The sequence below is a fragment of the Balaenoptera musculus genome, chromosome 12 (assembly GCF_009873245.2).
Source record: "Balaenoptera musculus isolate JJ_BM4_2016_0621 chromosome 12, mBalMus1.pri.v3, whole genome shotgun sequence".
Classification (NCBI taxonomy): domain Eukaryota; kingdom Metazoa; phylum Chordata; class Mammalia; order Artiodactyla; family Balaenopteridae; genus Balaenoptera; species Balaenoptera musculus.
Window position 1 is genome coordinate 22498648 of NC_045796.1, and position 27603 is coordinate 22526250.

At 41.1% G+C, this 27603-nt stretch overlaps 1 protein-coding gene across 1 annotated transcript; it reads left to right on the plus strand.

The window, feature by feature from the left end:
- HIVEP2 (HIVEP zinc finger 2) lies at positions 1 to 27603 on the plus strand. Its single transcript, XM_036870893.1, has 6 exons — positions 1 to 5166; positions 6203 to 6357; positions 13713 to 13888; positions 17252 to 17353; positions 18119 to 19014; positions 25126 to 27603. The coding sequence occupies exons 1-6, from the start codon at positions 1 to 3 to the stop codon at positions 25948 to 25950; spliced, it is 7320 nt and encodes a 2439-aa protein (XP_036726788.1). The 3' UTR covers positions 25951 to 27603.

Below are 27603 nucleotides of genomic sequence, written 5' to 3' on the forward strand. Positions count from 1 at the left end.
ATGGACACTGGGGACACAACTCTAGGACAAAAAGCTACCTCAAGGTCTGGAGAAACTGATAAAGCATCAGGTAGATGGAGACAGGAACAATCAGCTGTTATTAAGATGAGCACTTTTGGCAGTCAAGAGGGACAGAGGCAACCACAAATAGATCCTGAGCATATCGGAAACACGGCATCAGCACAACTCTTTGGTTCTGGGAAACTGGCCTCACCTAGCGAAGTGGCACAGCAAGTCACAGAGAAGCAATACCCACCGCACCGTCTGAGTCCTTATTCATGCCAACATTCACTCTCTTTCCCTCAGCACTCATTGCCACAGGGGGTCATGCACAGCAACAAGCCACATCAGAGCCTTGAAGGCCCTCCGTGGCTTTTCCCTGGCCCTTTGCCATCTGTTGCCTCCGAGGACTTATTTTCCTTTCCTATACACGGCCACAGTGGTGGTTATCCTAGGAAAAAGATTTCAAGTCTGAACCCCGCTTACAGCCAATACTCCCAGAAAAGTATCGAACAGTCGGAAGATGCTCATAAAAAAGAGCACAAACCCAAAAAGCCCGGCAAGTACATTTGCCCTTACTGCAGCAGGGCGTGTGCCAAACCCAGCGTACTGAAAAAACACATCAGGTCCCACACTGGTGAGCGGCCATATCCATGTATACCTTGTGGTTTCTCTTTCAAGACAAAGAGCAATTTGTACAAGCACAGGAAGTCACATGCCCATGCAATTAAGGCAGGATTAGTCCCTTTCACAGAGTCAGCTGTATCTAAATTGGACCTAGAGGCCGGTTTTATTGACGTAGAAGCAGAAATACATTCAGATGGTGAACAGAGTACAGACACAGATGAGGAGAGTTCTTTGTTTGTTGAGGCTTCTGACAAAATGAGTCCTGGCCCACCCATGCCACTGGATATCGCCAGCAGAGGTGTCTATCATGGGTCACTGGAAGAATCCCTGGGAGGTCCAATGAAGGTGCCGATTTTGATTATCCCCAAAAGCGGGATTCCTTTACCTAATGAAAGTTCTCAGTATATTGGCACTGATACGCTACCAAATCCGTCTTTAAGTACTAAGGCTGATGACTCTCACACAGTTAAACAGAAACTTGCACTAAGACTGTCGGAGAAAAAAGGACAAGATTCTGAGCCATCTCTAAACCTTCTGAGCCCTCACAGTAAAGGAAGCACTGACTCTGGTTACTTTTCCCGCTCAGAAAGTGCAGAGCAGCAGATAAGCCCTCCAAACACAAATGCAAAGTCTTATGAAGAAATCATCTTTGGAAAATACTGTCGGCTTAGTCCGAGAAATACACTCAGTGTTACAACCACAAGTCAGGAGCGCGCCACGATGGGTAGGAAGGGCACCATGGACTCATTACCTCACGTCAACACCAGGTTGGATGTCAAGATGTTTGAAGATCCTGTTTCACAGCTGATCCCAAGCAAGGGAGAGATCGACCCCAGTCAGACAAGCATGCTGAAATCCACTAAATTCAACAGCGAGTCAAGACAATCCCAGACTATTCCATCATCTATCAGGAATGAAGGAAAACTTTATCCAGCCGGTTTCCAAGGCAGCAGCCCAGTTCTCCTAGAAGCTCCTGTTGACTCTTCACCCCTTATTAGAAGCAACTCAATGCCAACTTCTTCAGCAACTAATTTAAGTCTTCCTCCTTCTTTGAGAGGAAGTCACTCATTTGATGAACGGATGACTGGTTCTGACGATGTGTTCTATCCAGGGACTGTAGGAATACCCCCTCAGCGCATGTTAAGAAGACAAGCGGCTTTCGAGCTGCCTTCGGTACAGGAGGGGCACGTGGAAGCAGAACACCATGGCAGGATGTCAAAGAGCGTCACAGGTCCCTCCTTGAAGGAAAAGAAACTGATTCCTGGGGACAGGGTTGGGTACGACTATGATGTCTGTCGGAAACCCTATAAGAAGTGGGAGGACTCTGAGACACCGAAGCAGAGCTACAGGGATGTTTCCTGCATCAGCCCCTTGAAACACGGCGGAGAGTATTTCATGGATCCCTCGGTGCCATTGCAGGGAGTGCCAACCATGTTTGGAACTACTTGTGAAAATCGGAAACGCCGGAAAGAGAAGAGTGTAGGGGACGAGGAGGACACCCCCATGATTTGCAGTAGCGTCGTCAGCACGCCCATGGGTATTGCGACTTCAGATTACGAGCCCAAGTTGCAGATGCAGGAAGGAGCCAGGAGTGGATTCGGCCTGGCTGGACAGGAAAACCCTTCTCATGGTCACTCTGAGCGCTTTGACCCGTGTCGACCCCCGCTGCAATCTGGAAGTACATCTCTTGGGTCAGAGGAGGCACCCACAGCTGCTGAATCAGACAAGCTGTCGGACGGAGGGGGCAGGAAACCTCCAGGCAATGTGATCTCTGTGATTCAGCATACGAACTCACTGAGCCGCCCCAATTCATTTGAGAGGTCCGAGTCCGCTGAACTCGCCGCTAGCGCCCAGGAGAAAGCCTCGTCACCTTCCGAGACCTGTGACAGTGAGATCTCAGAAGCCCCGGTGAGCCCAGAGTGGGCTCCGCCCGGGGAGAGCACGGAAGGCGGGGGGAAACCATCCCCTTCGCAGCCGGTCCCGCAGCCGCCCTACCACGCGCAGCCCCGCCTCGTGCGTCAGCACAACATCCAAGTCCCCGAGATCCGCGTGACCGAGGAGCCTGACAAGCCAGAGAAGGAGAAGGAGGCCCAGAGTAAAGAGCCAGAAAAGCCGGTGGAGGAATTTCAGTGGCCCCAGAGAAGTGAGACCCTTTCCCAGCTCCCGGCCGAGAAGCTGCCGCCCAAAAAGAAGCGTTTGCGACTCGCGGATATGGAGCACTCCTCCGGGGAATCCAGCTTTGAATCCACAGGCACCGGCCTCTCCCGCAGCCCCAGTCAAGAAAGTAACTTGTCCCACAGCTCCAGTTTCTCCATGTCTTTCGAAAGAGAAGAAACCATGAAGCTTGCGGCACCTCCCAAGCCGGATGAGTTTGGGAAGCATTCGGAGTTTTTGACGGTCCCTGCTGGTTCGTACTCGTTGTCCGTCCCCGGCCACCACCACCAAAAGGAGATGCGACGCTGCTCGTCTGAGCAGATGCCTTGTCCTCACCCAACGGAAGTCCCAGAAATTCGGAGCAAATCATTTGATTACGGGAATCTGTCCCATGCTCCGGTGGCAGGGGCGTCGGCATCTGCGCTGTCCCCATCCCGGGAGAGAAAGAAATGCTTTCTGGTGCGGCAGGCTTCTTTCAGTGGCTCTCCAGAGATCGCCCAGGGGGAGGCCGGGGCGGATCTGAGCGTAAAGCAGGAGCAACTGGAGCACCTGCACGCCAGCCTCAGGTCCACGTGGCACCACGCCCCGTGCTCTGTGCTCCCCGCCCTTCAGGCAGAGGACCCAGGGAAGCAGGCTGTGGGTCCCTGTGCCCAGCTGAGCTCAGGACCACTCCACCTGGCTCAGCAACAGATCATGCACCTGGATAGTCAGGAATCTCTGAGAAATCCCTTGATACAACCGGCATCCTATATTACAAGCAAGCACTTGACTGAACAGCCCCATTTATTTCCACATCAAGAGACTCTTCCGTTTTCTCCAATCCAGAACACCTTGTTTCAGTTCCAATATCCTACTGTCTGCATGGTTCATTTCCCAGCTCAGCAGCCCCCCTGGTGGCAGGCGCACTTCCCCCACCCCCTTGCTCAGCACGCTCCAAAGAGCTATGGAAAGCCCTCTTTCCAGGCAGAAGTTCACCCCAGCTACCCCTTGGAGCCTGTGGCAGAGCACACTGGAAAGAAATCCGCTGATTATGCGCACACGGAAGAGCAAACCTACCCGGGTTATTCAGGAACATCAGGGCTACACTCCAAGAACCTTCTTCCAAAGTTTCCATCAGGGGAGAGCACCAAGTCAACAGATACTCCCTCCGAGCCCGTTCTTCAAGAAGAGTTCACCTCAGCAAACGCTGGGCCTTTACAGTCCTTACCAGGAACAGTGGTTCCTGTTAGGATCCAGACCCACGTACCGTCCTATGGGAGTGTCATGTACACAAGCATTTCTCAGATGCTTGGGCAGAACAGCCCTGCCATTGTCATATGCAAAGTCGACGAGAATGTGACCCAAAGAACACTGGTAACCAACCCGGCCATGCAAGGGATAGGATTTAACATTGCCCAGGTATTGGGGCAGCACGCAGGCTTGGAAAAGTGCCCCATCTGGAAAGTACCTCAGACCATACCCCTTGGCTTGGAATCCTCGATCCCCTTATGTTTACCTTCCACCTCGGACAGTGTCGCCACCCTGGGAGGCAGCAAGCGGATGCTTTCTCCAGCCAGCAGCTTGGAACTCTTCATGGAAACAAAGCAGCAGAAAAGGGTCAAGGAGGAAAAGATGTATGGACAGATCGTGGAGGAGCTCAGCGCCGTGGAGCTGACCAACTCAGACATCAAAAAGGATCTGTCCCGTCCACAGAAACCCCAGCTGGTTCGACAGGGCTGTGCTTCTGAGCCAAAGGATGGCTTGCCGTCAGTGTCATCGTCCTTCTCTCTGTCCCCCTCCTCATCTCAAGACCATCCGTCTGCCAGCGTGCCCTTGCGGGAGCCCTTCCCTCCAAGCTCCAGGGCACCTGCTCTGGGGCAGAAGTCCAGTGGGCCTTCTGAAAGCAAAGAGTCCTCAGATGAGTTAGACATTGATGAGACGGCGTCTGATATGAGCATGAGCCCGCAGACTTCCTCATTGCCACCCGGGGATAGTCAGCTTGAAGAGCAAGGAAAGGGCCAGAAGCTGCCTGCCGGCGTGCTGGTCCCCAGAGCGTCTGACCCAAGCGGGAAAGTGGCGAATTCAACTCTTCTTTTCACGGACGTGGTAGATTTCCAGCAGATTCTGCAGTTCCCGAGTCTGCGGACGACAACGACTGTGAGTTGGTGCTTCTTGAATTATACAAAACCCAATTACGTGCAACAGGCCACCTTCAAATCCTCGGTATATGCTTCATGGTGCATTAGTTCCTGTAACCCAAACCCATCAGGATTGAACACCAAGACCACACTGGCTCTTCTGAGGTCCAAGCAAAAAATCACCGCAGAAATTTATACCCTGGCTGCTATGCACAGGCCTGGAGCCGGCAAGCTTACGTCATCAAGTGCTTGGAAGCAGTTTGCTCAGGTAACAAATATTGTTTCTGAAAGCATTCTGTGTTGTGGATTTGATTGCTGGGCAGAATACGTAGTGAAGGACGTACGGAAAAAAACATACAAGTAAAATGAAGACCAGAGTTGGGGAGGGGGTCCTCTGCAAACAGGCCTTACCCATTGACCCTGAACTTAGTTATGAGGGGTCAGTACCAGTCAGTACTTAGGAAAGTACCAAGCACAAAGTATCTCCTCAGCCAGGTGCAGTGAAATCCCACCGCAGGGACTAATTCCTTTGAGTTCCTCTCTGTTCCGACCTCTGTTAGTGACCTAGCGGACCAACTTTCCTTTGATGTGAGGACTTCAGGAAATTGTGACATGAGGACATAGAACAGGGAGTGGACACAGGAGAGGAAAGATCAGGAAGGAGGCTGCAGGGTGTTAGAACTGAACTTTGCGAACTTCTGAAGGAGGAGTTGTTCCCATTGGCTATACGTTTTACTAAAATTTATTTTTAATATATTTCTCTCAAAACTCATTTTTCCAAGGGATTAGCAGGTTCATTCCTACATGAACAATTATTGCCTTACATGTAGGATTATAAAAATATTAATAAGGGCCACTTTGGAATTTATGCTAAATTAATAAAGAAGTACATGGAGGTCTTAAACAAAAATATATAATAAATATAATATAAAATATATTTACTCATTTCAGTTACCATTTCTCTTTAATAATTTTTGAGAATATTTTCTAAACGCATAGAGATTGTTTGAATAGCTACTTCCAAAAACAGAACATGTTTTTAACATTGTTATTAGTGTTGTACAGTGTAAGTGCTAGTGGGGTCTTGTTGGGTTTTTTTTTTAACAGAATGTTGAATTTATTCTGTAGAAACTGTCATCTTTTCTGATTTTATCCCTGTTGTCCCTTATTTTATGTAGCTGGCCTATAGCCTTTTAGCATGGAGTTTAGGCTGATTTTCAGAGACCATGGAAGAGTGGGATGTGTGCGCTTCCTCTGTGTCTTAGGGAATGTATACGAAATGATTCTCTCTTTTTGGCCTACAGATGAAACCTGATGCGACCTTTTTATTTGGCAGCAAGCTAGAAAGGAAACTAATGGGAAATATCTTAAAGGAAAGAGGGAAAGGAGATATTCATGGAGATAAGGATATTGGATCCAAACAAACTGAGCCCATTCGAATTAAAATCTTTGAAGGAGGGTAAGGAAACACATGTGCAAATTTAAAGTATTCCATTAAATTCAGCATAAATGGTCCTGAGTGTCTGCATGGAAAAGTCGTATCTCCTCTGGTCTGAAGCATAAAGCAAATTCCTTTTTCTATACACATTTCTGAAGTCTGTCTGGTAATAGATAATGAGCTCGTGCCCTTGCTTTCATGACTTGCTTTTAATGAAAATGTCCCTATTGTATATGGTTCGAACTTCTGCCTTAAATTTTCATACCTCTAATTTAATATGAAATCGACTAAATTGCTGGACTCTTGATATTGTCTAAGTTTGTTCATTCTTTGGTATTATTTTTATAGGCATTTGTTGTGTTACTAATGGACATATTTTTATTCTATGCTTACAAAACTGCAGTCATGCACACTCATGTATAAACCTAGAAACTAGTTTTATTTTATTGTTTTTATTATTACCTAAAGTCCAGACCTTATTGGGATTTCACCAGTTCCTTCAATACCCTCTTTCTGTTCTAGTATCTAAGCCAGGGCACCACTTCGCATTTAGTTGTCATGTTTCCCCAAACTTCTCTGGTCTGTGACAGTTTCTCTGTCTTTAGGAATTTCTTTTTAAATGTTGAATTCTGAGTTGCAGAAACTCAAGTAATAAGGTTCAATGATTTTGTTGTCTATCTAGTTAAGAAACACTGCATGTATGTGAAATATCCAGTTTTAGATTTTGATAGAAAGATGTCTTAAATCTAGTCACAGGGGAGAAAAAGCCCAGACTTTTGCTTTAAAATTTAAAAATTTTAAAGGACTTTAACCACGTTTGGGGATTGTGATGTGTCTACCTTATCTTTGCAACACATCTATAATTTACGTATTTCCATGAGCATGAATTTATTCTAATTATATTTGGAGAACAAAATAATGTTATCTGTTTGACTTTAAAATGTTGAGTGGTTGGTGATATGAAGTATCAATTTCTCACATAGATTTACCAGTTTGGAGATGGATTATCAAAGTTGGTTCCCTGGTAAGGTTGGCCCCCTTGGAAGGATGCCTAGTATCGTCACCACTAAAGCCACAGCTGTTTGTAGTCATGAAGCTTGTCTCACTATTTTTTCACATTCCTCATCTTTTAATACAAACAAGAGAAATAGAGATTTTATCTTTATAGAGACTGAGTGATCCCTGTGACTGAATCAACCCTTACATTCAGCAGTCTTCTTCATAACAGTGAACTTGTACTAGATTAGCGAGACTTTCACAGTTACTGTATGCTTTGGGGAGCCCATCTCCACTAACAAAGGACACAAATGAAAAAGCATATGTGAACATTTTATTGCTGTGTTTTGATGATCCAAAAGGATTGGGCCATATTTAATTTTCTCCTCATTTCATTGTACCATGTTATGGGCTATGTCCCAATCATTCCTTTTTTTTTTTTTTTAACGTCTTTATTGGAGTATAATTGCTTTACAATGGTGTGTTAGTTTCTGCTTTATAACAAAGTGAATCAGCTATACATATACATATATCCCCATATCCCCTCCCTCTTGCATCTCCCTCCCACCCTCCCCATCCCAGCCCTCTAGGTGGTCACAAAGCACCGAGCTGATCTCCCTGTGCTATGCAGCTGCTTCTCACTAGCTATCTATTTTACATTTGGTAGTATATATAAGTCCTCAAGTCCATTCTCTACGTCTGCTTCTTTTTTCCTGCCCTGCCCCTAGGTTCTTGAGAACCATATATATATATATATATATATATATATTTTTTTTTTTATATTCCATATATATGTGTTAGCATACGGTATTTGTTTTTCTGTTTCTGACTTACTTCACTCTGTATGACAGACTCTAGGTCCATCCACCTCACTACAAATAACTCAATTTCGTTTCTTTTTATGGCTGAGTAATATGCCATTGTATATATGTGCCACATCTTCTTTATCCATTCATCTGTCGATGGACACTTAGGTTGCTTCCATGTCCTGGCTATTGTAAATAGAGCTGCAATGAACATTGTGGTACATGACTCTTTTTGAATTATGGTTTTCTCAGGGTATATGCCCAGTAGTGGGATTGCTGAGTCGTATGGTAGTTCTATTTTTAGTTTTTTAAGGAACCTCCATACTGTTCTCCATAGTGGCTGTATCAATTTGCATTCCCACCAACAGTGCAAGAGGGTCCCCTTTTCTCTACACCCTCTCCAGCATTTATTGTTTGTAGATTTTTTGATGATGGCCATTCTGACTGGTGTGAGGTGATACCTCACTGTAGTTTTGATTTGCATTTCTCTAATGATTAGTGATGTTGAGCATCCTTTCATGTGTTTGTTGGCAATCTGTATATCTTCTTTGGAGAAATGTCTATTTAGGTCTTCTGCCCATTTTTGGATTGGGTTGTTTGTTTTTTTGATATTGAGCTGCATGAGCTGCTTATAAATTTTGGAGATTAATCCTTTGTCAGCTGCTTCATTTGCAAATATTTTCTCCCATTCTGAGGGTTGTCTTTTCATCTTATTTATGGTTTCCATTGCTGTGCAAAAGCTTTTAAGTTTCATTAGGTCCCATTTTTTTATTTTTGTTTTTATTTCCATTTCTCTAGGAGGTGGGTCAAAAATAATCTTGCTGTGATTTATGTCATAGAGTGTTCTGCCTATGTTTTCCTCTAAGAGTTTGATAGTGTCTGGCCTTACATTTAGGTCTTTAATCCATTTTGAGTTTATTTTTGTGTATTGTGTTAGGGAGTGTTCTAATTTCACTCTTTTACATGTAGCTGTCCAGTTTTCCCAGCACCACTTATTGAAGAAGCTGTCTTTTCTCCATTGTATATTCTTGCCTCTTTTATCAAAAATAAAGTGACCATATGTGCATGGGTTTATCTTTGGGCTTTCTATCCTGTCCCATTGATCTATATTTCTGTTTTTGTGCCAGTACCATGCTGTCTTGATTATTGTAGCTTTGTAGTATAGTCTGAAGTCCAGGAGCCTGATTCCTCCAGCTCCGTTTTTCTTTCTCAAGATTGGTTTGGCTATTCGGAGTCTTTTGTGTTTCCATACAGATTGTGAAATATTTTGTTCTACTTCTGTGAAAAATGCCATTGGTAGTTTGATAGGGATTGCATTGAATCTGTAGATTGCTTTGCGTAGTATAGTCATTTTCACAATGTTGATTCTTCCAGTCCAAGAACATGGTATATCTCTCCATCCATTTGTATTATCTTTAATTTCTTTCATCAGTGTCATATAGTTTTCTGCATACAGGTCTTTTGTCTCCTTAGGCAGGTTTATTCCTAGGTATTTTATTCTTTTTGTTGCAATGGTACATGGGAGTGTTTCCTTAATTTCTCTTTCAGATTTTTCATCATTAGTGTATAGGAATGCAAGAGATTTCTGTGCATTAATTTTGTATCCTGCTGCTTTACCAAATTCATTGATTAGCTCTAGTAGTTTTCTGGTAGCATCTTTAGGATTCTCTATGTATAGTATCATGTCATCTGCAAACAGTGGCACCTTTACTTTTTCTTTTCTGATTTGGATTCCTTTTATTTCTTTTTCTTCTCTGATTGCTGTGGCTAAAACTTTCAAAACTATGTTGAATGATAGTGGTGAGAGTGGACAACCTTGTCTTGTTCCTGATCTTAGTGGAAATGGTTTCCATTTTGCACCATTGAGAATGATGTTGGCTGTGGGTTTGTCATATATGGCCTTTATTATGTTGAGGTAAGTTCCCTCTATGCTTACTTTCTGGAGGGTTTTTATCATAAATGGGTGTTGAATTTTGTCAAAACCTTTTTCTGCATCTACTTAGATGATCATATGGTTTTTATCCTTCTATTTGTTAATATGGTGTATCACATTGATTGATTTGCATATATTGAAGAATCCTGGCATTCCTGGGATTAACCCCACTTGATCATAGTGGATGATCCTTTTAATGTGCTGTTGGATTCTGTTTGCTAGTATTTTGTTGAGGATTTCTGCATCTATGTTCATCAGTGATATTGGCCTATAGTTTTCTTTCTTTGTGACATCTTTGTCTGGTTTTGGTATCAGGGTGATGGTGGCCTCGTAGAATGAGTTTGGGGGTGTTCCTCCCTCTGCTATATTTTGGAAGAGTTTGAGAAGGATAGGTGTTAGCTCTTCTCTAAATTCTTGATAGAATTCTCCTGTGAAGCCATCTGGTCCTGGGCTTTTGTTTGTTGGAGGATTTTTAATCACAGTCTCAATTTCATTGCTTGTGATTGGTCTGTTTATATTTTCTATTTCTTCCTGGTTCAGTTTCAGGAGGTTGTGCTTTTCTAAGGATTTGTCCATTTCTTCCAGGTTGTCCATTTTATTGACGTATAGTTGCTTGTAGTAATCTCTCATGATCCTTTGTATTTCTGCAGTGTCAGTTGTTACTTCTTTTTCATTTCTAATTCTATTGATTTGAGTCTTCTCCCTTTTTTTCTTGATGAGTCTGCCTAATGGTTTATCAATTTTATCTTCTCAAAGAAGCAGCTTTTAGTTTTATTGATCTTTGCTGTTTTTTCCTTCATTTCTTTTTCATTTATTTCTGATCTGATCTTTATGATTTCTTTCCTTCTGCTAACTTTGGGGGTTTTTTGTTCTTCTTTCTCTAATTGCTTTAGGTGTAAGGTTAGGTTGTTTATTTGAGATGTTTCTTGTTTCTTGAGGTAGGATTGTATTGCTATAAACTTCCCTCTTAGAACTGCTCTTTCTGCCTCCCATAGGTTTTGGGTCATCATGTTTTCACTGTCATTTGTTTCTAGGTAGTTCTTGATGTCCTCTTTGATTTCTTCAGTGATCTCTTGGTTATTCAGCAGTGTATTGTTTAGCCTCCATGTGTTTGTATTTTTTACAGATTTTTTCCTGTAATTGATATCATTCCTTAATCTGTGATCCATCTTCTGCCTGGTGGTAATCAGCTGTTTATTCCAAGAAGTGTGTTACCACCTCTTATTTTGCCGATTGCAAAGTGATAAGTTCAAAAAAAAAGTATTACTGACCAAATTTTTAAGTGTATATGTTTCTTATTACTATTTAATTCATAGACTTAGTAATTTAATTAAACATATCTTTTAATTATTTTTTCAAAATCCATTAATTCTTTTTTTCTTTTTTTCTTTTTAATTTTTGAATTTTATTTTATTTATTTTTTTATACAGCAGGTTCTTATTAGTCATCAATTTTATACACATCAGTGTATACATGTCAATTCCAATTGCCCAATTCATCATATCTTTTAATTATTTTTTCAAAATCCATTAATTCTTGTATCAAGTAAATTCATGGGTCTGCAGAACTGTTGAAGGGTAAATATTTTATTTGTGCAGACTTTTCTAATACAGTTATACTTTATACAAAATTTACTCTATTTTCATTCTGGAAGCAAGTTAATCAGCTGAGACATTAAAATAGTGTTATTTGAAGATAATACATTGTACATCAAGTTCAATGATGGGCCTGGGCCACAGTAAGCTTAAAGTACCCTTCCCTGAAGAAAAGTTGCTTTCTATAAAATTATTTGTTTTATTCTATAGTCCTTAGGTAATTTCATCCAGTTTGGGGCAGAGAATAGTGATATTAAAAGATGAAAGATATTTTGCATCTTTAGGTTCTCTTCTTCTTTATTACAAAAGACAATGTGAGATGAAAGATAAAGTTCAAAATAGTTTTGAAGAAAAAGTTGACTTTGGAAATTCCTTGTCCCTAAGTGGGAAAGATTTATTTATTTATTTATTTATTTATTTATGGCTGTGTTGGGTCTTCGTTTCTGTGCAAGGGCTTTCTCTAGTTGCGGCAAGTGGGGGCCGCTCTTCATCGCGGTGCGCGGGCCTCTCATTATTGCGGCCTTTCTTGTTGCGGAGCACAGGCTCCAGACGCGCAGGCTCAGTAATTGTGGCTCACGGGCCCGGTTGCTCCACGGCATGTGGGATCTTCCCAGACCAGGGCTCGAACCCGTGTCCCCTGCATTGGCAGGCAGATTCTCAACCGCTGTGCCACGAGGGAAGCCCCGGGAAAGATTTAAAGGAGCAGAAAGCATGCAAAACTGACTATTCATATTTCTGATACTACTCAATTCTCACCTGGATTGGTACTGACCAAAAAATAGATAATGTTAAGATTAAATAATATCCATAGCAGAGTGGATATTTAAATATGTTGGATGGATTTTCTCTCTTAAATATTCTTCAGTGGATTGGACAAATGAAGTTGAACTTGCTTTTATTTCTGATGATTGATTAGCTAGAACAAAATAGGGAAGTTTGCAGTGCTCTTAGAATGTAAAACAAAACAAAACAAAACTGTAAATCTAGTGCCTTTAAGTCAGTCCACACTGAGTTAGGGCATTTTGTAGGTCACTTTACCTTTTGAAGTTATAAAAAGAGCCCTTCGAAAGGAATATCTTCCCAAGAATGACATTAGACTCATAATTCTAGCCTGAGATTTAAGAGATAATGATATTCATTGAGTTATTCAGTAGAATGCTGCTATACTCTATGATAGGTCATGTTTCCCTGTATTCTAAACAAAATGTGATGGATGGTGAGCACTAGATAGGTTTCTTCCATTGATAATTACAGTGACTACCTAAGACTTTGCTCATCTAACTGATTTAATTAAACTAGATGACCTCAGTTATCCTTTCAAACTTCTCTATTAAATCCTTCCAGAAAGAAATGCAAATTTGATTGAAAAATAGAATTTCTAGTTTTCATTATGTAACAGTACCTTCCAGAAGCCACTTGAAATTTAGACTTCACTTTAGTAGAGATTCATGGTCCTTGGGAAGAGCAGATCAAATCTGTAGGCAACAGTTGGTGAGCTCAGCTCAGCCTGTGTAAGCTAGAAATTTCTGACTCTCGTGCCAGGATTGTAAAAATAGAGTAGAAACTTGCAATGAAGAATTCTATAATCAGTTATATTTATTCTAGCAAATTCAGAGGGGTATGTGTGTTGTGTATGCACATCTTAGATGATGGAATGTTAACAAATGATATGTGATGATTTAAATATGCTAGTATAACTTTTTGGATGTTTCTTGGCCAGAGGCAGTGAGGTACACAGCTCTGCAACTCTTTGAGGCTTATATAAGCCCATTGAACATCTGTACGGAGTCCATATATTTACACTTCATAGAAGAGCCAATTCCATTTTGAACTCCATGTAGAAAAAAATTCCCTTTTATTTACAATGCCAAATCTGTTCTTTCAGGACTTTACTGCATAGTTTTCACAGGCTTTGTAGAAATAAAGTTGAATAATTTTTTGTAAAAGTCCCTCCTAAAAATTTGTCTTGCAAATGATTAGCTTTTGGTTTGATGTATAACATGCAAAAGTATTTGGAAACACACTGTATTTTCCCTTTTTTAACAGGTATAAGTCAAATGAAGATTATGTATATGTCAGAGGACGTGGACGTGGAAAGTACATTTGTGAAGAATGTGGGATTCGCTGTAAGAAACCGAGCATGCTCAAAAAGCATATCCGCACTCATACTGATGTCCGGCCTTATGTATGCAAGTTATGTAATTTCGCCTTCAAAACAAAAGGTACAGGTCTGATTTTTTTTTTTTTTTTTTTAAGAGGAAAAACACTTTTTCTGATGGCTGCTCCAGATTCTGAATACTATTTTATAACTGTCATCGACAATTAGTTGGTTTTCTTTGTGAAAATGTGACCCCACAAAATGTATTTTCCTCTTCATGTTAAGTGGTCTGAGGATGTACATGAGACAGTGAGGCTCCTTTTATGACCTAAGTAAGAGCTACAGACTTAGGTCCAGGCTAGTTGTCTCGAAGGAAGTGGCTAAGAATTGCCTGGATAGCTATTACCTCATGTTGGAAATGTTATGTGGTCTAGAGAATCTTTGCACCAGTATTGAAATACTGCAGGGAGATAATCCATGCCATGGCATTAGAAAAGCAAGGCAGCAGCCGGAAAGAAAACATGTGCCCATGGTCAGTTTCAAGATTATAAATGATGTAGAGACCCGCAGACTCCCCGGTGGGCCCCTCCATCCACACTTGCATTAATTATGCATAGAAATTTGATAGCTTGTATTCTGTGTATCTATCAGCACAGAGACAATTTCTTACTCTCAGGCCACAGCTATTAATCTCATAAAACTAAGACTTGCCTTGAAATGATATTCTCTTTTTTTAAAAAAAATCTGGTTTTAGAAGGTAGATTTATATGAAAATATTTTATACTAAAATGTTGCTTCAATTATATTTCTGTCATTTTATAAAATTATGAAAATGTTTATAAACCCAGTGTTCTCAGAATACAAATAGTAGTGAATTAGAGGTGGATGACTTCTGTAGAAGTATGTTTTACTACTTACTGTAGAAGTACTAATGGATCCTCTAGACACACCCTCACTAACCTCACACTAACATTTTCCAATGTTTTAACTTTAGATTTGCATGCCAATTAATCTGCTCCACTACCCATCAAGAAAAATAAATATCAAATAAAATAATCTTTGGTAGAGAAATGTGTACCTATTTTCTCTTATACACAAAATCCTAAATTGTCTTTATTGGTTTGTCAGAAGTAAAAATGTGTAGCCTCTCAACGTATCTGTTTCTTCTTTATTAAAAAGATATTTATATTATAAGTATGCCTCTTTGTAAGCCAGAAAGAGGGGGAGGGAGTGTTCATTTGCATTTCAAAAGAGATAAACATAAGGTCCTTTAAATACCATCCACTTTTGCACAATCAAGACCTTTTATGTAGAACTTCACTGAGAGACTCCCTAGGACATAAGAAAATATAAACTTTGGTTTTAGGAAATACTGCAAATCCGCCAGTCATTACAACCGATATTCCCTGGGCATATGAGTTAACTGTAGGTATAGCTGCATGAAACACTGCGTGAAGAAACGTCACATAGCTATTTCTTTTTTCCCAAATTAAAGTTGGCTTTGAACCATTGTCTTGGAGTTTTAGCAGGAAATAATTTAGTCTTGGTCATTACTGGAGTTTCCTTGTCACCCTTCGGGAAAGTACAAATGTCTTGGAATCTTAAAAAGAGCAGATCATCCTGGGAAACCCCTTGCCAGTTTTCACTTCTGGCTGAAGTGCTTGTTGTCATGTCATCTGAGCACAGAATCAGAGCGCACTTGTAGGACCGGTACCTCCTCTGTGCCTGTGTCACTTCTCCAGGTGCCCTTTCCTGCCATCCTGCTCCCCTCTCTTTGCTATAATCCTTCAGATGTTCAAGACTTCAATAAGCCAAAGTCAGGGTGGGGTTGTTTCTGAGCCCTATTTCTAACTACAAAGCTACCCTGAGGATGAGAGCGCAAAGCCTGACTGCCTACTTGAAACGAGTGGAAAGAAAAATATAGGAGAAGAAACACATACTAAGATCTAAAAAAACTATCTTGACATACCTAACATCTACATATGTCCACATACTCAGATCACTTGCACCCTTACAGAAGCAGATGATTTCCATTAATTTGTAGATATATTTAATTAATTTACAGATTGTAGAATTCTTGATGATATGTCTTTAAAAATTTTTTAGATCTTTAGAAAAATTGTAGATATAATTTTTTTGATAAAAAAGAGCAATAAGGGCCAGAACATATTTCTATGTTTGGAGTTATCAAAATACCACATAAAATTTATAGGTATATGAGCAATAAGCCAAACGTTAAGTAAAAAATAAAGTAATATAAATAAAATAATAAACAACAGTGCCCTAGTTTAGAGTTGTGGCTCATATATTACATTAATAGTAAGCTAAACACTCCTACAAGGGGAAATAAACTATTTCAGCAGGCTGGGTTTCCATCTAGATTCAATGAGCCTACTCTTAAAAATAAAGCATTTGCTGCTATGTTACTAAAGTAACGTCAAAGCGCAAAGATAATAATATGGCCCTTACAACTGAATTAGTTCCTGGATCTCTTTTGATAAGTTATATATATGACATGGAATAATATATATATAATTTCATAGCTCCTAAATCAAAGGTGATTGGATCAGTGTTTTCATAATTTCTCACATTCCATATAGCAATTATATAAATCTATAGAAACACACATATGTATTTAGGTACACGTATAACTGTATAGTCAGCTCTTTATATCTGTGAATGCTGAACCTGTGGATATGGAGGGCCAGTTGTACTACACCATTTTACATAAGGGACAATTGTATATGTCTTATCATCATCATAATACATATTTGACATAAAATTCTTTCTTTTTTCGTAGAACAGTGGGAGTTTCAAGATAAATAAGAAAGGAATTTTGCTGCTCCAGAACTTTAGAAGCTGCTGTCATAAACTTTGCTGATATATGCCAGATGGATAGATGCTAAATACTGAGACTAATGCTTCCTATAAGTAGTTAGCTAAGTATTTGTATGGATCTTTGAATTCATTTACAGGATTGGCCCCAACATTAGTTTGCATATATTTTTCTTCTGACAAGTGAGGATCCTGCAAGTTTAATCTATATCTGATCAATGCCAGAAGGTCTGGGGTCCGGTGGATGTGTTGATGGCAATATTTCATTCTGAAGTTGCTCAGAGAGTTGTGACCCAGCTTGTGCCATCCTGGTTATATGGAATCCAAGGAGGTGGGCCCAATTGGGCCAAAGATATTAGATCCCTTCTCAACCAGGAAAGCCTGGGATTCCCAGTCGTACTTGAGCCTACTCTTGAAAAGCTGTGACCCTAGACTTTGACAAGTCTTCTAGAATGAAGAAAACCTGAGATTGGGCTGAAGTTGTCTGGGGTTAATATCTTCAGAAGCCAAATTGTTCCTCTTAAGTTTGAGACAAGGGGCAGGGGCAAGAAACAAAGCTTTGTTATCTCAAGTCAGTTCATTTCACACTGAATTTTGCAGCAATCATCACATTTTGGTAACCAATTGCTCTTTTTTGGGCTGTATTTTCTAGGAAACCTAACGAAGCATATGAAATCTAAAGCACACATGAAGAAATGCCTGGAGTTGGGGGTCTCAATGACATCAGTGGATGATACCGAAACTGAGGAAGCAGGTATTTCATACTTTAGTTGACTGACCTCCTTACTGTGCATGCTGGAGCTTTGTGGCCAAGGTGGTAAAATAAATTTAGGTATTTAAAAAAGATACTGATCACATTTCATTTTACTAAATACTAAATATAGAAAAGAAGTCTGACACATTGAATTGCTTGAAACTTACTGAGAAGAAATGCATTTCAGTTCTGGCTGAGGAGGTGGAAAGGCCTTACTATGGAAATACTTCTATCTAGAACCATAAAGGAAATCTAATTGCACTTAAGTTGTGATGGTGATTTAAAGTTTATGAAACTTTTTGGGAAACTTGAAAAGCAATTTGTCTTATTTTTCCTATTAAGAGGAAATCTAGTAGCAAAAATAATCCATCACTAACCTCAATAGAAAACCTGAGGGTCAGCTGGGCCTTGTGAGGTCTTATACCTGTAGAGACAAGTCTTGCTTCTCTTTTTCCTCTAATACCATCATTAACAACATTACATACCCATTTATTGAGGGTTTTCTATGAGTGGTATGATGCTTGAGTTATAAGGTCCTACTATGGAGTCCGTATTACAGGGTGGAGATGAAACCAGATAGGTACATAAAAAAAACACAAGAACCAATCTAGAGTCACAGAGGTATGTGCCCATGTGTTCAGAGATAGGACTGTCTCTAAGGGCTGGAGGGTTGAGGAAAGCTTTTGGAAAGAGATGGGACCTAAATTAGCTCCTAACCTTCATGTTTGGATCTTGATCTTCACTCTCTTTGTTCAATTGCTTCAGAAACGATGGAAGATTTGCACAAAGCGGCTGAGAAGCATAGCATGTCCAGCATTTCAACTGATCATCAGTTCTCAGATGCTGAAGAATCGGATGGTGAGGATGGAGATGATAATGATGATGATGATGAAGATGATGATGACTTTGATGACCAAGGAGATTTGACACCAAAAACAAGATCAAGAAGCACCAGTCCCCAGCCTCCTAGATTCTCCTCCTTACCTGTGAATGTTGGCGCCGTGCCCCATGGGATTCCTTCTGATAGCTCCCTGGGGCATTCTTCATTGATCAGCTATTTGGTTACTTTGCCAAGTATTCAGGTTACTCAGCTTATGACACCAAGTGACTCATGTGAAGATACTCCAATGACAGAATACCAGAGGTTATTCCAGAGCAAAAGTACAGACTCGGAACCAGACAAAGACAGGTTAGACATCCCTAGTTGTATGGATGAAGAATGCATGCTGTCTTCAGAGCCGAGTTCCTCCCCAAGGGACTTCTCACCCTCCAGCCGCCATTCCTCACCAGGATATGATTCTTCACCCTGTCGAGATAATTCACCAAAGAGGTATCTGATACCCAAAGGAGATTTGTCACCCAGAAGACATTTATCACCTAGGAGAGATGTGTCGCCCATGAGACATCTTTCACCAAGAAAGGAAGCTGCCTTGAGAAGAGAGATATCACAAAGAGATGTTTCACCAAGAAGGCATCTGTCCCCAAGGAGGCCAGTGTCACCTGGGAAAGAGATCACGGCCAGAAGAGACCTCTCTCCCAGAAGAGAGAGAAGATACATGACCACCATAAGAGCACCATCTCCCAGAAGGGCTTTATACCACAACCCACCATTGTCCATGGGACAGTATTTGCAAGCAGAGCCAATTGTATTGGGGCCTCCTGTAAGTATAATTAGCTTTCTCTTTCTAATATATAAGTCCAAGCACATTGGAGTCTCTTGATGACACACTAGTGTGAAATGTTTTATGACATGGGTCTCTCTCATGGGGAGGAGTAAACTTGGTTACTGAAAATAGAAGGAAGACATTTTTGTTGCATGCTATTGTCAGTAACATGTCTGTGGTATTATCCCAAGTGTAGTATTACATCAGAGAAGAGCATGTCCAGCTGGTAACAGGGGAGATCTTTCTAAATGCTTTCTAAGCCTAACTCATTATTGACAGGAGTTGAAACCTTTGCATGAGTAGAAAAGGTGAAGTCTTTGGAATAGCATGGCTGCCTAGACAGACATTCTCAGGGACATTTAGGTGTCATTTATGTAACTCTTTGCCAGGTAAGGATTCTGATTCAGGCATTAGCATTGACTTTCAATCAAAAAAAATATTTTAAAATAAACTCATTACTTTGCCCACAGTGAGTGGACATGTGAAACCAGTGAGGGATCAGAAGAGGGGAGAATGAACCCCTTGGTATGTTTATAAATGAAAGGCATGAACATGTATGCTTTTCTTCCTGGTACCACCACTTCCTGCTACTGAGTGCCCTTGTAAAGTGAGATCTTGAGCCCACAGAGAATGGCGAGTTGGGAAAGCTAAGGGAGAAAGCATCAGAGGCAATTTCTGTGGTATGCCCTCATTATAGATTAAGATAACAACAGCAGCAACCATGGATGAAATTTAGGCAGTAGGCTTATGCAAATCCATAGAAAAGCACCTGCCCTGCCTCATTCTACCAGCGTGGTAGACCTTGATGTCTCTTTCAGCTTGTGTAGCGTTTTAAAAAATGAATGAAGCAGGCACCTAGTGTAGACAGAGGAATGATACCTTTGGAGTTTGGTCGCTCTAAATGTGCTTTTTGTTTCCTGGGCTCTGTTCTTTGCCATTCTCTTTTTGCTCTGGATTTCCATCCTGTGGGTCGGCACTGTCCTTCACAGCCAAAGGAAGCACTGCCAGCTCCCAGCTCTGCCGTCTTATCATTGCCCTAGTGGTCGGCTTCCTCCCTCTCATCACCTTTTCACCACCCTGAATTATATGCTTAGGTTGTCATTTTTGAACTTTAGGAAAACTCCCTGCTGCATTCCACTCCCCTGCCCCCAGCACCCTCTGTTTACAAGCCCGCCACCAGCTTAGTCTTCATGGTTCAATTACTGCAGAAGCATGCGTAGCTATCAGGACTATTTGTAACTATTTGTCAAACGAATAAATTAGCAAGCTAAGAAAAAGAGGGACATTTCCACAGGTTTTTTGTGTCTTGGTGGTGCTAAGTAGAAAGCAGGGCTCTTCTGAAGTTCATGCTATTGCAGCATGAATGGAGTGAGAAATCCCTCCGATACCAGGATACCACATCCAGGGTGTAAAATGCTTTTTCTGGTATAGACCCAATGATGCTGGTGAAGTGTGTGAGGTGAGGCTCTCCTGTTCCTGATCAACTACAGCCACAAAAAATAACCCTTTGGTGCCAACACACTATTGTTATTAAAAAATAATAGCAACTCACAGCCAACTTGGGCAAAGGAAGTGAAGGAGTAGACTGAAGGACTTCATCTAAATTTTGGATCTATGGCCAGAAGGTTGTTGTTGGAAGGAGATTGGTTTTTATTAGTCATTCAGTTTGCACCAGTTTTTTTTTTTAATACCAGTTCACCTGGATACTTAATAGAATTGTTGAACTTTACCATTTATGAAGCCCAACTGTTGAGGCTTTGGTCTATTACCCAGTTTAATCCTCTGTAGAGAATTCTTTTTTTTTTTTTTTTTTTTTATTTATTTTTATTTATGGCTGTGTTGGGTCTTCATTTCTGTGCTAGGGCTTTCTCTAGTTACGGCGGACGGGGGCCACTCTTCATCGCGGTGCGCGGGCCTCTCACTATCGCGGCCCCTCCCGTTGCAGAGCACAAGCTCCAGACACGCAGGCTCAGTAGTTGTGGCTCACGGGCCTAGCCGCTCCGCGGCATGTGGGATCTTCCCAGACCAGGGCTCGAACCCATGTCCCCTGCATTGGCAGGCGGATTCTTAACCACTGCTCCACCAGGGAAGCCCTGTAGAGAATTCTTAGCAGGCTGCTTTGTTCATGTGATAGGAAGGAATAGACCTTGGAATCCTCCCTGAGGATCCTCCCCAAGCAGAGACACTTGGTCTCGAACGCTTCCCGTTTGATGCTTTACCACACCGTTTTGGAGGGGCTGCAGAGGGTTTTCATCTTTCTATGATGTATGGACAAGATTTTCATTGCCAGAGCAAAAAAGAATCAATGATCCTATGAGAAGTACGTCTCCCGATTGCTGTAGTAGATGAGTGCTTCCCCCTCTCTAAATAATGTATGAAAGTATTAAATTGGAATAACCCTAAAAATAATTCTTTTTGATGGAAATTCTATTAGCAATACCTTGGTGTTTAACATTGACCAAGGGCTCACAGGGCAGTGACTGTGGCATGAAAGGACCTTGTGGTCCAGTGTGGCATGCTCATTACCTGGTTCAGTCTGGAGTGGTAGGTCCCAGGGAGCAGGTTTGGAGCAGTCACTGAGATTCTAGTATGCTGCTGTTTCCTCTCTAATGCCCTCCGGTTAGTGTTAATTTTAAGATAGATGATAGATAGGTAGATATATGATAGATAGAAAGGTAGATAGATAAACAATAGAAAGAGAAAGAGAGAGAGAGAGAGGGAGGAAGGAAGAGAAGAAGAGAGAAAAGAGTTTTTTATTCATTCATTCAGTAAATATTTTTTGAGGGTTTATCATATGTGGCTCAAGGATGATGAGGAAAAAATTGTACAGTTTCTGGCCTCATCTTTTTTAAACAAAAAAGTTTCCTTTTCTATTTTTAAAGTTTTGGTAGATAGATAGCAAGGAGACAACGAAAGTGTGTCCTGGTCCTCGGCACAGAGTGTCCGTGAACACTGTCTAGTAAAAGTGTCGTCCTACAGTTCCATCCCTTGCTCACTGTGTGATCTTGAGCAAGTCAATTAACCTCTTGGCCACAGTTTCTTAATCTGTTTGTGGCAGTCAGGGGGCTGGGCCGAGCAGATTTCTGTCCTTGAAAGAACTTGCCATTCAGCTGTAAGGAATGCAGTGAGCTGACAGCCTCCAGCTGTTCATACCTTCAGGCTAGGCCTCCACTTTCAAGCCAAGGCCACGTTCTCCCCTGCAGCCCCTAGTCAATGGCTGAGCCTCGATCAGCCCCAGCTGACCACCTGCTTCCTCTTCCCATTACCTTCACATACATTAACTCCCCGATCCCCCATCACCACCCCCAGCTGAACCTCTTGCACCCCTACCTCCTTCTGAGCCTTTGCTTCCAGAGGACCTACTGACACTGTTGAAAAGATGAGTGGGGTAAATATCTGGTACATGGGGTATATGTATAGATATACACACACATACGCATTCACTTAACACAACCCACACATGCATTCATTATTCATCTTTCCGTATCAAGATTTTTCAAGTAAGATGGGAGTGTGTTCACGATATTACAATGATAAGGTCCAAGTTATGAGAATAGTGTTGCAAATGGAGTAAAAATTAGAGTAGAAAAATCTTCTTGAGAGTTTATTTGGAGGGTGAAGAAAGGGTCAATTCAAGGACAGAGGATATGTGGAAAAGCCTGACAGTATTTGGAGCCGTGGAAGTGGTTACATGATAGGAATTGTACTTGTGCACTTGCTTCTGTGACTGTAATCATTTAATTTCTGGTCAGTAAAGGTCTGACTATAACACTTTTACTCTTAACACAGAATTCTATTGGCTTTTGAACATACTGAACACCTCCTATTTTTAGAGGACAGTTCATCACTCCCTTTGTTAGACTTGGCGCGGAGATCTCATGCAACGTGACAGCTGTGTCTCCGGCTGCCTCACAGACCCCCGTTCTGATTAGGTGTGTGCAGTGGACATCACAGAATAGCAATCAAAGGCAAAGTGGAAAAATAGCCAGGCTACGTTTTATTTTAAACTTTGAATCTGTGATAATCTGTAATTAAAAGAAGATTCATTTGGTTATCTTCAAAGGTCATTATTGTAGGCATTATGTTCTTCCACCTTACGTGGTGATGGATGAAGGAAACATGCCTTTTTTCTAAACCAGAGCAAGTATAAGAGGGATTTTTTTTTTTTTGGTAGCATTTAAATGATCCTTTGTCATACCATAAAATTCTCCCCTTACCTAGCTTATGAGATGCTTGTGGTTATAGGGTTGATGATTACATGATTTCTCCTGCACTTTGAGCACAAGTCATTTGTTTTTGGCTTGAATAAGGTGAAGCCCAGAACAGGGTAAGGGCCAAGCATGGTACAGAGTAGCAGAGACGATGCATAACTTATCATTCTTGAGCTGGTCTCACGATCCAAATAGAACTGGATGAATCATTAATGGTATAGAGCATATCTTGAATTTTAGAACTGAAACATCCTTGAAATGAGTTAGAACATTTTTTGGTCTCTCCTGATTACTACCATATTTGACACATTTGTATCTCTCTGATTTTAAGTTCTCAAAAAAATAAAAATAAAAATACAGTGAGTCTCTTTTAGATGACGATTCATTAAAAGAATGAATCTCAGTAACTGAAACCTCATCAGGTTGATTAAAACCTGATAATCTCACAGTATAGGTTGGGTTTTGCTACAGAAACAATTATACAAAATAAGTTCTCCATTTTCAGGACTGGGACCATAAAATCTGCAATACTGGCCCCCAGTTTTAAGTATCTTAATCCATTAATTGCCAAGAAGATATTTAAGTGGAAATAGTAGTATAAACAGAAGAATTAAAACACAGTCATCTTTGGTTCCTGGCTGTGTAGTTGAATGTGAGTTGTAACGATTTGAAATATTTAATATTAACTACTTTGATGCATAGTTTCCATACAAAATCTGGCCTTGAATTAAGATTTGATGGAGAAGCTGGTGCTGATCTTCTGCCTCGATGTCTCCTGAGCAGGAATTTATTCCTTTAGACCAATGTCTTGCACACTGGAGTAACCAGTTTGTGTTATCACCACCATTTTGTCATCTGTTCTGTAGAAAACTAAAAAAAAAAAAAAGAAAGCTAATTTTCAGGCTTGTCACTCCATTTATATCCATCAACACTTAAGAAAAATATTAAAAATCTGCCCAGTATGTAAACAGATGGTAATCTTTTAACTTCCTTTTGAATTAAAAAATCTATTATTAGTGGTTTTTGGCTCAGTAAAGTTTTTTTGGTAATTATCCATTATTTTCTTTTCATTCCATCTTACAAAAAAAACAGAGCTGGAACGTGTCTCTGTACCTAGTGGAAAACACACTGCATGATTTATTACATTGCTGTTTAACAGCAAAGGCAACATTTCACAGACCCACCGCCTCATTCAAGAATCCTAAAAGACCGCTGAGAAAATCTCTTTTGTCTTGAGAAATAAAAAATGGATAAAAAGATTAGGGAGTCTTCACGTGTCTTTTTTTTCTTTTCTTTTCTTTTTTTTTCTTTTTCTTTTGCTAAGATACCTGTCAGAAACCCTACATAACTTGTTCCCAAGCTGTGCCTGGATCTATGCTCTCAGCTGTACTATCTGCCTTTCTGCTGGGGGCTGGCTCCAGTTCTGTTCAGACCCCTGTCTGCCTTAGTGAAGCTCAGCCACTTTATTGCGTTGGATCCTGGGAACACAGCTCTATGCCCCTGTGCCCAAGCTTAATTATTGTCCATGGTTTGGAATGTATAATAATGTCTGATGGAAAATGATCCATTAGGCTTCAAAGGACATAGCGGGCAGAGGAATGAGGGAATTCAGGGGAGGGAGAGGATGACTTGTAAGGCTCTAAGCACCAGCCTAACCAGCAGATACTGGTATTTAAACATGCCTTCTTATAACCTTGGGATATGATGGGTAAATTCTAGGGGCTTATACCTGCTAATATCAGACATTTATTAGATTGATTTTTGTCTTCACGTGTCTTGAAAGAATGAGTGAGTGAGTGAATGAATGAAACAGCTTGACCTAAGCGTGAAGAGTGATGGGTCCTAAGCGTGAAGGATGATGGGTCCTAAGCGCTGTGCTCTCTGTTTCCCGATGCAGAATTTAAGAAGAGGATTACCTCAGGTTCCTTACTTCAGTCTCTATGGAGACCAAGAAGGTGCTTATGAACATCCAGGCTCCAGCCTTTTCCCTGAGGGTCCTAATGACTATGTCTTCAGTCATCTTCCACTCCACTCTCAGCAGCAAGTGCGAGCTCCTATCCCCATGGTGCCAGTTGGTGGGATCCAAATGGTTCACTCCATGCCGCCGGCCCTTTCCGGTTTACACCCTCCACCCACATTGCCTCTGCCAATGGAGGGCTCTGAGGAGAAGAGAGGAGCTTCAGGGGACTCCTTCGCCAAGGATCCCTATGTAGTTCCTAAGCAGCATGAGAAGCGATCTCCTCACGCTCTGCAGTCATCTGGTCCACCTAGCACACCCTCCTCTCCTCGGCTACTGATGAAACAGAGCACTTCAGAAGACAGCCTGAATGCAACAGAGCGGGAACAGGAGGAAAACATACAGACTTGCACAAAAGCCATCGCCTCCCTCCGGATTGCCACAGAAGAGGCCGCTCTGCTGGGGGCAGACCAGCCAGCCCGGGGGCAGGCGCCCCATCAGAAACCCTTGGAAAGTGCACATGTGAGCATTAGACACTTTAGTGGACCTGAGCCAGGTCAGCCCTGTACCTCAGCTACCCACCCTGACTTGCATGATGGTGAAAAGGACAATTTTGGTACATCACAGACTGCATTCGCTCACTCCACGTTTTACAGCAAGAGTTGTCTGGATGACAAACAGACGGGCTTTCAAGGCAGCAAAGAATTACCCTCAAGCACAGAGGAAGACAAGGAACCTTCGTCAGAAAAGAGTCAACTACATTGATCTAAGATGCATGGAGACTTTCATTTCCACATTTTCCCCTTTGTTTTTGTTTTTGTTTTTCTAGAAATAGAGGTAATCAAGTTTATAGCATGCCTGTCCTAAGTTACAGTAGTTTGCTATTATATATACTTTTGTTATATCAAAAGAATTAGGTAAATTAACAAGTCATCATGAGCCTGACCAAAACAAAATTTGAAATTAACCTATTGGGTCTGGTACTTTTAAAATTGTACAGATGTTTGTGCCTTTTCTTTACTTTGCTTATATTCTTATAAGCATTTTTTAGCAGTAATTTGTACATATTTTAGAATTTGTGTATCTGCTTTGTAATAAATGTAATTTCTTTCCTTTTTTGGACACTTGGATCTAAATGATGTAAAGCAAAACAGCATCAATATATATGTGAGGTTGCACTAAAACATATTTTTATATGATTAAAACTGAACAGCTTTTATGTACAGCTCTGATTCTGTAATACTAATATTTATTTACTTTGTTTCATAAATTGTACATTTTTTCTTAATGTTGTGGATTGCTTTTCTATGTGAAGCATGGGATTTACTGTTGCGTAACTAGAACAAAAATGTATATTGTAAACAAGATATTTAAACTAGAGTATCTTATTCTGCACTTATGCATTAGTTTAAAAAAAAGATAAAGGATGTATCAGTCAGTTCTTAACTCTTGTAAATTTTTTTGTCTCTTGTTTGCTGGATTGACTATAACTTAAGTGCTGATTGTGATTTTAAACTGATAGTACCGTAAAGCATTAAAGTAAACAATGTGCTATTGTGAGTTTTTTCAAAGCTTTATAAATCAGTTATAAATAATATTAAAAGTATTTGGTCTTATGTGAACATGTTGATCTATATACTCATCTAAATATATGGGAAAACATTCCACCCCATGTAAATATGTACAAGTGCATCACTGGTACAATTTTATGTAACTCAGTTGGACACTAGGTTGCCACAGACCTATGCTAGGGTGTCTTTAAAAATTAAAGTGACAAAGCACATGGGACTGTGTTGAGCTTGGTTATCGGCCGGCCCGGTGGCTTGGCAGGCAGTGCTGTGCGCTGCCCATGGAGAAGACCTGGGCTTAGCAATCTCCTTGGTTCTTGCTGCACGAGATGGTGACTGGAACTAAGGCTACTACAGAGGGGTCGCGCTTGGACTGAGGGGTGGGTGTGGAAGCGGGGAAGGGCACGGAGACCTGCTCCCCAGCCCTTCCTGTCAGCCAGTCTGCACGGTAACAGGGGTGGCATCAGCTCTAGGGGAAGCCACTTGACCCTACTGCAGAGGGGAAGAGTGTCACACTCCTGGCTATCTCAGGGGGAACGGAAAAGAAGCTTTCCAGGGAAAAGAACTTGTGGGAGGATAATGTCTTTTGTACATAACATTTAGAATGGGCTTTGGTTAGCGTGGACGGTGGGCAGAGCCTTTGTTTGTAGGTTCAGAAGAATGGAAGGAAGGGAAGGGGTACAACACATGCGCACACACGCACGTGTGTGCACGCACACACACACACACACACATCTGGGTTATCTTTGTGCTATATAGTGGATTATAATTCTGTGAAACCAAGTTTGTATATTGAATTACATTAAGGAGTGTTCTTTAAAAAGAGAAATAAATATACGATTACATGCTT